The following is a 14711-nucleotide window of genomic DNA, read 5'->3' on the forward strand; positions in this document are numbered from 1 at the left end:
AATCCCACCCAGGCCCTGGTTGACATGTGTATGCTGAGTTGTACAATCATCAATGGGTATCGATGCTGAGGGAGGAAGCTGTGGGCTGTTGCTTAGCAGCACAATTTTACAGCATGGAGTTGTGGCTCTTCAGGGGACTGTCTCCAAGGGGTCAGCACAAGTTTGTGCATGCCTTTCAGCCGCCTTGGATGTCACTACTGAGCATTGCAATGCCAAATTCAAGAGCCAGTAAAGAAATAATTTGGTATTACTTCTAGCAAAACTGCACTTAATTTGTAGGCTCTTTCTACTTACCACTAGAAAAGCTGGGAGATGAACAGCTCCTGGGTTTAGTGGAATTTGTATTAATTTCCACCCTGTGTAAGCCCTTCCTACTTCTGTATGAGGCTGGCTCTGAAACATACAGCTTTTCCACGTTACTGCCTCTTTCCTGACCCTTCCTCCTCTGCCCCCATGGTCTGCACAGTGGCTACCTCAGCTGTGTCTTGCCCCTTATTTCTTGGACTCTTTGCATTAGATGTGTGAGGAGTTCAGTATGCTGTGAAGTTGATGATGCCTGTCAGGGTCCTGGGTACCAAAATGCTGGTGCACAGCCCCATCGCTGGGGTGGAAGACAGCGAACACAAGTTTGGCTGCAGCCCAGAAGTGCAAAAAGAGCTGGCTGACAGCTGCTGCTTTGTTTTGAGATTGTAGCAATGATGTGTTTGCTGGCACCCCTGCGCAGCGTCATGGGGTAGCGCTGCTGTGAAGTCTTCCGTGTCCAGCAAGCGGTGCTGCCGCGCAGGCAGTGGGGACGTTCCGGGCGCTAGCTAGGTCACATCAGAGGAGGTGTTTGCATAGGGACAGCGGCTGGGGATAGGCATTGGGAGGGGTTTTTGGCGATGGATGCCCTGCAGCTCTGCTGTGAGCCCATCCCCTGAGCAGGATGGCTGAGATGTCACAAGGGTGAATGGAGCAAGCTCTGTGAGACGGCTTCTTGAGCTCTGTGTGTGACTCTCTGCCTGTCCTCACCCTTGAGTGAGCAGTGCTGGGAAGGGTGAAGACAAGTGACGGGGAGGCGAACACTCGTCCTCCTCTTGGCTCATGCATGAGAGACAAACTGGGTTGATTTGCTTTAGCTTGAGCCGGAGGGGTACGTGCGTAGCAAACAGCCACGCAGCACCCGCTGCACCCTGTGCTAGGGGGTAGCTGGCTGTCCTCCCCTTCACGTGGGTCCCCTCCACGTGCCTTCCCAGGGCTCTGCTGCAGTTATACGCATGTCCCCACCAGCAGCGCCAGGATTTGCCTCCCGCTGGCTGGCTGCTCCTCAAAGGCCAGGGAGCTAGCGCCAGAGCTGGCTGACGCCTGCCAGTTGTGCCGGGATGGCTTCCCAAGGGACTGTCCCTCCTGGCTTACTGCGTGGGGGGTGTTGCCCTCCTGTGCCCCCTGTGCTGCACCTGGCAGCACTTGCCTGAGAGGACAGGCAGGTTTTGGTGGACACTGGTGGCACTGGGCAGTCCCCATCAAATGCTGTTCATCTCTGGTTGTCATCTGGAGAGCATAAGTGGCCAGCAGCAAGCACCTCACAGTGTGAGGTTTTGGATGGTCACAGATCAACCGGTTCTAGCCCACCTGCCATGGGCAGGGACACCTTTCATTAGACTAGGTTGCTCAAAGCCACGTCCAAGCTGGCCTTGAACACTGCCAGGAATGGGGCACCTCCACCTCTGCCAGTGCCTCACCCCCCTCATAGTAAAATAGAAAGATACTTGCTTTGAGGATTTTAAGGCATTTTAGCAGCTTCCAATGTGGTTTTTGGTTGTTTTGTTTTTTTTTTTTTTTCCAGTGTTTGCCTGTATGCAGTATGCATCTGAGGGAAGTGTTCCCACTCTCTGCTGTCAGGCAGGCAGGAGAAGTGGCTGAGAAGGCATCTGCAGGCTCTGCCATCACTGGAGGTGTTCCTGCATCCAGTTTTGGGCTGGTTGTGCAATGAAATCATAAGGATCAGCAAGCCGGGTGGGTTAGGCAAGGACAAAAAATGCCCACGTCAATGTATGCATTTTCTTTATCCACCCACATGCCATTTTTTGTGCATTGGGGGTGGCCTCTAAAGCCGAACACAGTGATTTACCCAGGAACCAGCACTGGGGTTTAAAGCAGGTATTTTTGGTCACATTTGGGTTTATGAAAACACCAGTCTGCACCATCTTAAAAGAAAAGTTTCTTGTTTGGTGGGTTGGTTTTTTTTTTTTTTGTCCTTTCCTAGAAGAAAAAATTCCATTTTTAATAAGTACCTGGTGTGGCTGAGGCAGTGGGAGGCAGCAGCACTGAGCCCTGTATGGCTGCTAGATGTGGGGTGGCCACGGCATGCAAGCTGAATGCATTCAACCCCCTGATTTTCCTGGCTTGAGTGGGAGAGACCCTCACTGCCAGCAGAGCACCTCTCCATCCAGCAGTGGCTCTTCTAGCTGCACAGCCAAGTGACCTGGGCTTCCCATGGCAGGCTGAGTGATGTAGCTGGCTGCAGGGCTTCTCCTTGGCCCCTGTTTGCCTTACAGAAATGGGAATATCTGTGGAAGAAACAATCAGGTAGGATTGTGCCTTCTGTGTGCCCTGGATGCATTTCTGTGATGGTTTTCTGCTTTCTTGTGAAGTCAGGCTGAGAGCTGGGTAAGAGAAAGCTCCAGGGAAATTTTAAAACAGTCTTATACCTAAAGGGGTCAATAAGAAAGCTGGAGAGGGACTTTATACAAGGACACATAGTGACAGGACAAGGGGGAATGGCTTTAAGCTGAAGTGAACCCACACTCTGTGAGGGTGGTGAGGCACTGGAACAGGTTGCCCAGGGAAGCTGTGTCTGCCCTGTCCCTGACACTGTTCAAGGGCAGGTAGGATGGGGCTTTGAGCAACCTGATCTAGTGGAAGGTGTCCCTGACCATGGCAGGGGGTTGGAACTGGATGAGCTTTAAGGTCCCTTCCAACCCAAGTCATTCTATGATGAGAACTGCTGCTCACCAACTGAGGCAAGGAGAGTTTGTATTTCTCTGCCCTTTTCAATGGGGAGGAAAAACCTCTAATGGAATCGCTGCTGCCATCAGTCTGGACAAAAGAATGTCTCAGCTGTGGGAAAACAGCCTCTGACTTCAGTGAAACCCCAAAACGTTACAAACCTTTTGAATGCTCTAAGGAATTTTTGATTCCAGCTCCTTTTATTGCCGTGCACTTGAATAGCAAATAACTTTCCCCCCACTCCCCCAGCACAGCCATGTCCTGGGAGTTTTATGGTCCTCCCAGCACTGCCCCAGCACTGGGTTGGGCACATAAAGTGCAATCATTGGCATCCACCTGCATGGCACCCCCAGAACTCTTTATGGAAACCTTAAAGTGTGAGCAAATGGTTTGCAGTTCAGGTTTTTCTGTTTTCACACCCTGAAATACAAAGCTGCAAAGAGCTGGTGTTTTGTTTTAGCAGAAGGTATCAGGTCTCTGAAGACAGGAGCTGAACCTGCAGCTGGGGAACAGAGGCAGTGCCTACCTTTCCTCTTGCAGACCTTATGCTATTTCATGCACAGAGCAAAAATTAGGTTCATTATAGCATGAAAACTTTCAAAACCTTCTTTTTCAGAGTGCCTAAGTGTTAAGATGCAACAGGCATGTACTTGTTTATGTGTATGTGGATACATATGCAATTATTTTGCAACTCATGTATGTATACAACAAATACTCAGTGCAAGCCAGTGGTTCCCTGCTGACACAGGCCTCTGCTGCAAATGGCAACTTTTTAAGCCCAAATGCAGGGATCTTTGTGAAGGGCCTGCTTGGGGAGGAGGTAGGCAGCCATCACTGGTGCCTTCACACCAGCCAGATGCCTGAGTGTTCAGGGACACTGATTTGACTTAGGCAGACAGCTCAGCTCCTGAGCTGGGTTATCAGTGCAGGTTATCAGTGGGTACTTCTGCAGTGGACCTAGGCTGTCTGCCTGCTCTCCTCCTGAAAAAGGGGGCTTTTGGGGGGTTTATTTGGGCTGTTTTCCTCCTATTTCTGTCATGTGGCTGTGTTTGAGGGCGCTCACACACAGATGGAGGCAGCAGCCTGGTGGTGGGACCAGTCCTGGTAACTCACTCTGTCTGGTGCATGGGTTCTTCCTCCTGAAAAAAACAAACCAAGAAAAAACTAGAGGAAATATGATATACAGGTATTGCTCAGACACGTGAGGACCTGGGTGGTGGCAAGTGCTGGGATTTGCGATAACGATGTGACCTTGCTGAGTTTCTGTACCCCAGAGTTCAGGCCACCTCAGAGTGCTTGCATTACAGAGCTACTTGTGGCCCACAGTTTGCCAGGCATGTGAATAGAATTAATTTTCTTTATCTGGTTTCTTGCCTCAGAAAAAAAAAAGAAAATTATATTAGATGTTTAGTTGCAGAGGGCCAACATGCAAAGATTGTGTACTGATACTTGAGGTTGATGCGTGGTGCGGTTTAGGTGTTTTCTCCTCCTGCTTTTATTCTAAAATTAACTGCTTGCAAAAAAATAACAAGCCCTATGCCAGGCTGATGTTGGTTTGTGTTTAGGTTTATGCCATGAGAGGTAAGGGAGGATAAAAGAGGGATTCTTATGCTGTTGCTGGTTCACCCTCTCCTTGCTCATCACTTTGCTCCCCAGTTTGTTACCCTGGCACACATGCTCCTGTCTCTTAACAGCACATTGGGAGAGGTGGGAGCTGGGGTAAGCTCTGCCTCTGGTGCTTTCTCCCCCAGTTTTGGAGGTGCCATGGCCACTCGGCTGCATGACAGGGGTGCCCCTTTCCCTGGCTGCAGCAGCACCTTGGCCTCCACGCTCAATGTGTCTTTCTGGCTTTGTTTTTCTTTACTTATTTTTGGCCCTGAGGTTTCCTTTCAGAATAGCTCCAGGGCGTGGAAATAAGCTGGTGCAGCCCCAACCACAGCCTTGGCCCTGCAGCGGGCTGGAGCAAGACAGGAGCACGCTGCTCCAGCACTTACCGCCCTGCCAAATTAACAATTACATTTGGACATAGGAGCCATGTCAACCTGCTCCAGGCAGGGATGTGCTGACCGAGAGGTCTCCATGGGCTCCGGCTCCTACATCAAAGCCACAGGCAGTGCCCTTGCCGGGCCATGCTGGGTGCAAGCCCGCCCAGTTGCAGCACTGAGCTGGTGTCAGCAGCTGGCACAAACCGCACCACCGCTGGGACACGGGGTTGTCATCGCCTGCTGTGTGAGGGCAGCGATGTGCCTGTACAGGGCTTTGGGAGTGGGCTGCTGGCCTGACCCCTCCTCACTCACCAAAGCGTGTAACGAGCAACGTGGCGATGTACTTGTACACAGTGAAAACCTGATGCGGGTGAGGAAGGGAAGCCATTGCATTTGCACACATGGGCTGCATGTTGCATGCCCGCCTTGTCAGGGAATCACAGAATCACCTGCATCGGAAAACGCCTTTAAGATCAAGTCCAACCATTACCTCAGGACTGCCATGTCCACTACTAAACCGTGTCACTGAGGGCCTCATTTTTTAACACTTCCAGGGATGGTGATTCCACCACTGCCGTGGGCAGCCTGTTCCAATGCTTGAGCACCTTTTCAGTGAAGAAATGGTTCCAAATATCCATTCTAAACCTCCCCTGGCACGGCTTGAGGCCATTCCCTTTTGTCCTATCACTTGTTACTTGGGAGAAGAGACCAACCCCCACCTTTCTCCATCCTCCTTTCAGGTAGAGTGATAAGGTCCCCCCTGAGCCTTCTCTTTTCCAAACTGAACCTGCCCACTTCCCTCAGCTGCTCCTCATCAGACTTGTGCTCCAGGCCCTTCACCAGCTCTGTCGTCCTCTGGACCCGCTCCAGCACCTCAATGTCTCAGTTGCAGTGAGGGGCCCAGAACCGAACACAGAATTCAAGGTGCAGCCTCACCAGTGCCCAGTACAGGGGATGATCACTGCCCTGGCCCTGCTGGCCACACTATTGCTGATACAGGCCAGGATGCTGCTGCCCTTCTTGGCTGCTTGGGCGCAAGCTGCTCATGTTCAGCTTTGTCATTCAGCACCCCCAGGTCTTTCTCCTTTGGGCAGCTTTCCAGTCACTGTTCCCCAAGCCTGTATCATTGCATGGGGCTGTTGTGGCTCTAGTGCAGGACCTGGCATTTTGCCTTGTTGAACCTCATACCACTGACCACAGCCCATGGGTCCAACCTGTCCAGATCCCTCTGTAGAGCCTTCCTGTCCTGCAGCAGATCAACATTCCTGCTCATCATCTCAGTGTGGCCCTGAAAAATGGGGTTTTGGTACTGGGGTTTTACACATCCCCTGGAGGCAGGTGAGCTGTTCCATGTTCTGTTTCTAGCTGCAAAGGCAAGTTTATTTTCATGAAGCAGCTCCAATCCTTAGATGTGATGCCTTCTAAAATGTATTTATTATTCTTTCAAATAGGAACATTTTGAACGTGTTTGTCCAACTCCCCTGCATGGTGCTGTGAGGTTCCTGCTGCCAGGAGCCTGCACAGGCAGCTCACACTCCCTGGCCCAGGGGCTAAATATAGGTCCTGGCAGTGGGAGCACTTCAGCACACGTTAATTATCCTTTTTAGGTGCTTTTTAGGGATCTTGGGTGAAATAAACATTTTTTATAGTCAGTTCTCTTTTTTTTTTTTTTTTTTTTAAGCAGCCTGCAGCAGCAGCCCTTTAATTACATTAGAAACTGCTTCCCACCAGCACTCTCTGTTCCTCAGCTCTGATGAAATTCAACCTCAAAGCTGGGCACATGCTTGCTGCTCTCCTGCACAGGGCAGCCCATGGGGCAGTGGAAAGCAGGGCTGTCTCCGTCCTCTGCCCCCGACCACCCCTCCAGCCACCCCAGCTCCCTGGGGATGGGGGATGCCGAGCCCCTCGCAATGCTGGTGCCTGGCTTTGCCATAGGCTGCTGCATTGGCTTAGGAAAACTGCACAGCTCCTTTTTTTACCCTTCTTTTCTTTTTCTTTTCCTGGTGTGTGTGGGTTTTCCTGGTCTGAGGAGCCAGCCTAAAGCCACAGCCAGCTCCAGGCCTCCCTTGTAATTAAGGCTCCTCACAGTGACACAACGGGCTTTGAAGCCTCTGGGGCAGGCACTGCTGAGCCCTGCACCCCAAAGGTTGCATAGTGGGCACATGGCCTGGCTTGATGTACCGCCGCGGGGGCTCAAGGGGCCTCTAGATCCCCCAAAGCATATGATGTGCATGGTGTTTGGTCAGCAGTTAGCAGCTTCCCACCATATACCTGTTGATGTGGTGATGAGCAAAATAAGACAAATAAACACCAAAAAACTCCACTTCATCTTTCTGGTTGCGACCTGTGAATTTGGTTAACTGGAAATCCTTTGTTTCCTAATCGAATTCAGACTCAAACTGGGCTCCCCTGGGTGTGGGTGAGGCTTTCAGCCTCTGATTTTGAGCAGAAACATGAGTCTTCCACTGCAAAGAGGATTTTTCTGCCTAAATAACCAGGGTTTGAACACTGGCTAACCCGATCATGAATCGACCTGCATTTCCAGCACTGCTGTTCCCTCTCTGGGGGTTGTAGGGCTGAAGGCATCAGGAGGGATTTGCAATTCTCCTTGTCACTGTGGTAAGCAAAGCTGCATTCAGTGAGGAGTCATTTCCCTAAGCTGCTGCAGCCCGGGCACATGCATGAGTAGGAAGGGGCCTTTGACATCATCAGCACATCACTCATGCAAGAAAAATCTAGGAAAGAGGGAGGCAGAGGTGCACTGGAGAGATAAATGGCTAAAATACCAGCAGGATACAGTAAACACAGGGAAAGGATGTCTCTGCAGAGTTGAGTGCCAGGGGGCACTGCAGCATCCATGTGCCCCCAGCCCCTGCCATGAGGGTGCAAGGCAGGAGCTCTCCAACTCCTGGCTGTATCCTGCCACCAGGTCCCTACAGAGCTTTGGGCGGCAATGAGGGTGGAGTTTTGCATCTTTTTTTGCCCCAGGCAGTTACTCTGCTTTGCTGGGGACATGTACAGAGCCACCAGGTTTCAGCTGGGCAACACCTGACTATGCAGAGCCAGGCGGCCCCTGCATGGGTTCTGTGTGGTTCAGGGGGCATAAGAAATGAAAGCAGACCTGCATTCTGTAGCATCACTGTGGCAGAATGGCTCTCAAAGGGGGAGTGGTAACACCTGTATCTGAGTCCCCTTTTCTTTCCCTGCCCTGCCTGAGGCCCATTTCACCTCTACAGACAGTCTGGAAAGTGATTTGTTTGGATTTAGCCTTTTTTGTCTTTAATGGCTATGCCCAAGTGCCTGTGAAGCCAGGCCTTTGAGGTTGGTCTTTTTTGTCTGCTTGAAAAAACAGTGACAGAATTTCCCAAAAAGGAGGCAGACACCCCCTGAGAACAGATTTCCCAATATTTATTTTCATTTAAACCCAGGGTGTTATTATACCCTCCGGCCTCCTCTGGCCATGCTCTGAGGCCAGACCCTCAATTAAGCGGCACAGTGCCAAACCTCCCTGGGTTTGGCAGCTGTGCGGCTGCTATGTTTGTGCACCAAATCTGCCAGCGCTCAAGTTTGGGGGTTTTCTGGTGCACGTTGGAGGGCTGGCGTCACTCTGGACAGGGCGGTGACTGGCTGGGGGGGGGGGGGGGGGGGGGGAGGGGCAAAATAGACCTTATATCCCAGTGGGAAGCAGCGTGAGGAAATCAGTGCTGGCTGACTCCACGGGTAGCCATCAGTGCTGGGGCTGGGTAAGCTTGCTGCTGCTTTTCCTGTCCGGGTTGTGCATTGCTACCTGCTTTCTGTGGGGATGGAGGGACTTGGCTTGCTGTGGGGCTGGATGCTGCTTTTAGCCTTTTCCTGGGTCTATGCCTTCATGGAGCACTTGGGTGGAGGGGATGATCATCCAGAGCCTTGCTGCATGGCCAGGGAAGGTGGCACATGGCCAGCTGTTTTCTAGCCTGAGTTAAACAAAGATGGGGAAAACTCAAGTGCAGATAAATATAACAACTCCCCTGCCCACCCCCAAAAAACTCAGCAGAACTGATGGTGGGTTTAGCTGGAGGAAGAGTAGGGAAAAAGGAAGGTTACTGTGCCTGACTGGTGGCTGGGAGCATCCCTCCCTGGGGTGCTGGGGGAAAGATCAGGCGTGTTCCTTGCTGGAGCCATGATGAAGGCAAGCAGGCTGGGTTTTGTGGGGCTTAGGGAGTGCAGCTCAGACCTGCCTAGAGCCAAGCCTCCCCTCCTAGATATGCCTGCAGCAGGCTTCTTGCCTTTGTGCCTTGCCAGTGCTATTTTGTCAATGCAGACTGCAGAAGCAATTATATTAATTTCTTTGCTTGCGTATTTATTTTTCCTCCATGAGGTTAGCTCTCTGAGGTGTAATTCCCATGAGCGTTGCTCCCTGGGCAGACTGAGCAGGTTGCATGGCTGTGGGAGGGTGGCCACAGTGGGCAGCGCTCCCTCTGGCTGCTCCTGTTCCATCTCCAATGGGGATTGGCATTCCCCACTCACTTGGAGGCAATGGGGAAGCAGGAGCAACTAGTCCTGCCTAGGGAAAACAAGGCATCTACTACTGGGTGAAATTACTCTTCTGGCTTCTTTCAAAACTAAAATGTAGATTTGTTCAAATACAAAAAGAAAGACTTGGATCTCTGGAGAGGTTGGGTGACCACATCAAGTAGTTGCTGGAGATCAGCCTTTTTTCTCCCCACTCACCCATGTGGATGCAGACACCTGTATGGTTTGGGGTAGCTGGAAAGCAAGTCTTTGCCATATTTTGCTGTTCCTAGAGAAAGCAGCCATGAGGACTGCCCTGGTCTTCGCCTGCCTGGTGGGGATAGCATGTGCCTTTTCGGTGAGTGCCAGGCAGTTGGGGGGACACCCTGGCAACCCCTGGCCTCGCTGGGGCTGGTGTGGGACATGTGCCAACCCACCCTTTCTCCCAGGTCAAGAGCTGGCTGCGGCGAGCCAAGTTGGATGACTCAGAAGAAAACGCGGTAGGATGTCCCCCATCCCACATGCCCAGCCCCACGCAGTGCTGCCCTTGAGGATGGGAACGTTTCAGTCACTCAAGCCCCAGCCTAGTGGGATTTACGCCCTTCTTCTTTCTACAGGTGCTCAAGAGCAGGCATCGGTATTACCTGTACAGATATGCCTACCTGTATCCCCCGCAGCAACGGTACCAGGTGGGTGCTTCAGAGAGGCTGCTGATGCTTCGCTGCCCACAGAATGTGGAGATTCTGACCCAGATGAGCTGGGGGCACGGTCTGCCATTGCCTTGCAGGGCAAGCATCACAGTTGTGATGCTAATGGAGATCTCCAAGTCTGGCTACCTATGGCTTGGTTTTCCATCTCCTTAGGGCAGTGACTCATCGGAGGAAGAGGGGGACGGCTCAGATGAGGAAGAGGAGGAAGGGTGGGTGAGTACAGCAAACCATCAGTCTGAAAAACAAATACGGGAATTTGGGGACTTTCTTTGGTTTTGTAGTCTCTGCTCATCATCTCTTGTGGCTGCTGACCGCCCACAGCCTTGTGCTCTGGATGAGACTGGATTTGCTACTCTAGGCTTTATTTGATTGTGTTTTGTATGTTTTCTCTTTTTATTTCCTTTCTAAAGAGGATAGGCACAGGATGGACCAACAACAGAGACAAACTGTCTGGGTTTCCATTTTCAGTGGCTCAGAAAGGAGCAGGACAATCCAAAGGGCAGAAACAGGGAGGATCACACAGGCAAAAAGTACTGTTAGGGACTTCTCTTACCTTCTCCTTTCCGGGTGCATTGCCCCCATAGAGCTGATAATATTGCTGTGGGAAATACAGTTGTGCTTTGCACATGTCTGTGTGAAGGGACACAAACTGATGCTATATTGGGAAATACACGTCTGTACCAGCCCATCTAGAAATGCTGCTCCTCTCTGCTGGGTCAACATGCATTGGTACCACTGCATTTGAGAGAGTCACTCAGGCCCAGAATTATAAACCAGGGATTACAATGGTGTCTTGTGCCCCACCAGGCTGCAAATGCTCAGTAGTCTCAGGCATACAAGTGCTCTGAGACAGGGATCCATCATACTTGGAAACCTACGTGTCAGGTGTAATCACCTCTTTTCTCTTTCCCCCCCAATTTTTTTTAGTGATTTAAATGCCAGTTTCAGCGGTCTTTTTAACAGGAGTGTAAGCCTGGGCATCTGGTCTTGAACCCCACTTTGCAGGCCTGCCTGGGGCTGGGGTGCAGCATGAGGTGGCCTCTGCACCTCCCTGCAGTTTGCCCCTTTTTGCCTGTTGCTCTTTCCTACCACTGGGATCATTAGGGATAATTTCAAGTAGTGAGATGGGACAGCCAAAGGGGGAATTTCATTCCTGAGGAAGAAATTAAGCGATATGCATGAATGCAGCTGCATCTGGGGAATGCAGCCTGCTGTTCCAGGTAGCCTTTTTTGTGTCAAGGGCAGCAGAGCAGTGGCTGTTCAGGAGCAGGGATGCAGGAAATGGTCAGCAGGATAAATCATGATTAAAGTCCCCAGGGTCTTTATACCCCCAGGTATATAAAGAGCACGATTATATTGGCTACTAGATGGGGGGTATCCCCGCTGCAGACCCACTACAGCTGGCTTCACCATGCAGTCTGGTGGCTCCCCAGTGGAGAAGAAAACAGCCTGTTTTTTTTTCTGGTTTCAGATACACCCGTATTTTAAGTGTCTGAGTTGGCTCAAAACACCAGGGTGAGCATCCTTGGTCTTGGCACATGAGCAATGGGGATTGCCCTGGGCAGGGATGGCAGTGACCCTGTGTCTCCCTGCCATACCTGGGTTCATTTGCTGGTGGCAAGGTGCTCCAAGGGCTATGGAGAGGGCAAGCTGCCCCACCAGTTCTGCAGTGGTTGCTCCAGGCTCTGCTTGAATTTGGGGTATTCATTTCCTCTTTTATCAGCATGGACTGCTGTGCACCCTGCTGAGGGATTCGCTCTGCTGTGTGGTCCCTGGGGCTGAGTGGTGCTGATGGCTTACTGCTGGTGGGGCTGGGGCTCATGCCTCACTGTCATGCTCTTGCCATCTATCTCCACCTTGTGTGTAGTGTGTCTGCAAGTAGTGTGCCTGTGGTTTTCTTTGTTTGTTGGAAGCCAGGAGAGGTAACTTCAAAAGCGAACCTTTAGATGCTTCTTAAAGCAAAATGTGTAGCCAGAATGGGAACACCCAGCTCCAGCCACCACCGCTTAATTGCATGGCTGGGGTTGCCCTGCTGCAGCTTCTCGATTTCAGCCTAGGGCGAGACCCGTGGGAAGGAAGGAAACTCAGAGCAGTGCCAAACACTGTGCAGGGATGCTGTGTGCCCCCCTCACTGCTGGGGGGGGGGGGGGCGGGGGGGGGGGGCTGTGCTGTGCTCCCACTGCTGACCACCCACCCTGTTCTCTCCCTGTCCTTGCAGAAGCCATCCCATGCTGGCACCAAGGCAGATGGCCACCTCATTGGAGCAGCCCCTGGAGACAGCAAGGATGGGCTGGGAGGAGACCTTGCATGCCCCCAGCAGGTGTGTTTTGGGGGACTGGAGGGGAGCTCCCATGGACAGGGGTTATGCATGTTTGCTTGCACCCATGTGGTGCCCTGCACCCCTTTTCTGCTTGAGGGTCTGCTGTGCAAGATACCCATAGCTGGACCAAGCTCTGACCATTAACTTGTCAAGAGGGTTGGAAGGGGCACCCCAAAAAGGCAGTTTTGCCATTCAAGGGATGGGGGTGATGCTTATCTCTGCCCACACCTGCCCCATGTCATGTGGCACCAAAAAGCTATAACCTTCCAGCACCCAACTAAAAGTGTTCTTTTCCCCTGCCAGGGCAAGGGCTGCCAAGGGCCTCTAAAGGCAGGCAGGAACGGCACTGTGGGCAAGGGGGGTGACTCTGAAAATGAAGACAGTGATGAGAATGAAGAGGAAGAGGAGGAAGAGGAAGAGATAGCCGAGAATGAGAGTGGCATCAATGGCACAAGCACCAACACCACTGAGGGTGCAGATGGACCTCATGGCAATGGCACTGCAGTGGCTGAGGAGGGCAATGCTGCAGCTGAGGAGGAGGAGGAGGAAGAGGAGGAAGAGGAAGAAGAAGAAGAAGAAGAAGAGGAGGAAGAGGAGGAGGAAACTGAAGACACCACGGTTCCCAGCTCCACCAATGAAGAAGGGCTGACCCAGGCAACCACCACAGGAGATGTGGCACCCACGTATGCCACCACAGCTGGGGACCAGTGGGAGTATGAGGTGACGGTCGGGAGCCATGGCCGAGGGGACGAGGGCACCACCGATGGCAGCTATGGGGAGCAGGATGAATATGCCCGTGGGGACAGCTACCGGGCCTACGAGGATGAGTACGGCTACTATAAGGGGCACGGCTATGATGTGTATGGCCAGGATTACTACTACAGCCAATGAGCAGGGAGTGAGGGGCAGCCCCAGTGCTGGCCCCTCCTGCCCCATCTCACTCAGGAACATCCATCTGCATGCTCCCTGCAGCTGCCACGCCCCAGAGGGGATGCTGGGCAGCTTGTGGTGTGCACTGGCTCTGTCCCATCCTTTTTTTGTATTTTAAGAAGCAAAACGAAATAAAGCAACAGAACTGAGCTTCTTGATGATAAAAGCTCTACTGCCAAATTCACTGGGGTCAGTGGGGCAGCACAACGCTTGGTGGATTTGAGGGGCTGCAGGTGCTCATGCTGCTCAGGGTTAAATCTCTTTATTCCAGCTCAGGTGCACACAAAAAGAGGGAGAAGCAGAAAGACTAACTAGGAATGCCTCTGTAGAGTCCCCTCCAAAAAATGAAAGGGCATTTTCAGGGTCACTGCTGTGGGATTACTGCCATGTCTTACATAGAGTTGGCATGAATTTGCAATATGTGGGTGATGATAACTTTACATCTTCCACTCCTTGGTAGCATGCCTCCTGTAGCCTGACCACAGACCAGGCAATATTAATAAAGGTAATGATGTTAATTTCTCTTTTCGTGCATCACTAGCTGTAAATGCACATCCCTGTAATGACAGCTTTGCTCCTGCAGCTCTGAGCCAGGCATGTGGGTCACACCAAATCCAGGCACCTTGGACGTGTGTTTTGGACACGAGTGCTACAGCCCAAAACAGTCCACATCTCTCCCCACCACACAGTCTCATCCCCAGGGCAAGGTAAGGGTGTCACAGTGGCAGCAGTCGTGCCTCTACCTGCCTCCTGTATCAGAGATGGGGATGCCTGGCTTGTGGTCCCCAGATCTCTACCCAAAGTCACCTCCCCATGTGAGCATGGGCCCAGTCAACTGGGGATCAGCACCAGGGATGGGGAAGGACCAAATTCCTCTGGGTTCCAGGCAGGGCCCCCATTTATGAAAAGTGATGAGTTACAGCAGGTACCATGCTGCCCTCTCACTCCTGGAAGGGAAACTTATGTTCAGCTTCCAGTATAGATCAACCTGTAGATCAAGTTTCTATTCTCCTTTGCTGGCCACTGTACAAACCCACTTCCATGCGCCAAAGCTGGGCTGCAGCTGCCAGGGTGGCAGAGGGTGCTGCCTGCAGGATGGGAGCCCAGAGCCAGATACCTGCGGTGGCACTGGGGAGCCCTGCAAGATTTTGTGGTAGGGGAACCCCATTGTCCACATCCCCAGGGATGCCCAAAGACGTCAGGGAACCAGCAGGGACAAAGGGCCCTGGCACTGCCGAGGGCCAGGTCCTGCTCCCACAGGGCACATGGCCCAGTCCCATGTGCGTC

General features: G+C 52.1%; 1 protein-coding gene across 1 annotated transcript; it reads left to right on the forward strand.

Moving 5' to 3' along the window:
* The first annotated feature begins 9208 nt into the window (after positions 1–9208).
* Positions 9209–14098, forward strand: IBSP (integrin binding sialoprotein). The gene is made up of 6 exons (XM_061480070.1): positions 9209–9822; positions 9914–9964; positions 10082–10153; positions 10328–10387; positions 12393–12494; positions 12798–14098. The coding sequence occupies exons 1-6, from the start codon at positions 9706–9708 to the stop codon at positions 13383–13385; spliced, it is 990 nt and encodes a 329-aa protein (XP_061336054.1). The 5' UTR covers positions 9209–9705; the 3' UTR covers positions 13386–14098.
* Positions 14099–14711: the final 613 nt, after the last annotated feature.

This window comes from Pezoporus flaviventris, unplaced genomic scaffold, assembly GCF_033815535.1.
Source record: "Pezoporus flaviventris isolate CSIRO_AGI_PZ_B2104156 unplaced genomic scaffold, CSIRO_AGI_Pfla_v1 ptg000002l, whole genome shotgun sequence".
Taxonomy (NCBI): domain Eukaryota; kingdom Metazoa; phylum Chordata; class Aves; order Psittaciformes; family Psittacidae; genus Pezoporus; species Pezoporus flaviventris.

Coding starts and splice junctions, on each gene's coding strand:
- IBSP (XM_061480070.1), top strand. CDS start 9,706: ATGGTTTGGGGTAGCTGGAAAGCAAGTCTTTGCCATATTTTGCTGTTC. Junction 9,823..9,913: donor GGATAGCATGTGCCTTTTCG/GTGAGTGCCAGG, acceptor CCTTTCTCCCAG/GTCAAGAGCTGGCTGCGGCG. Junction 10,388..12,392: donor AGGAAGAGGAGGAAGGGTGG/GTGAGTACAGCA, acceptor CTGTCCTTGCAG/AAGCCATCCCATGCTGGCAC.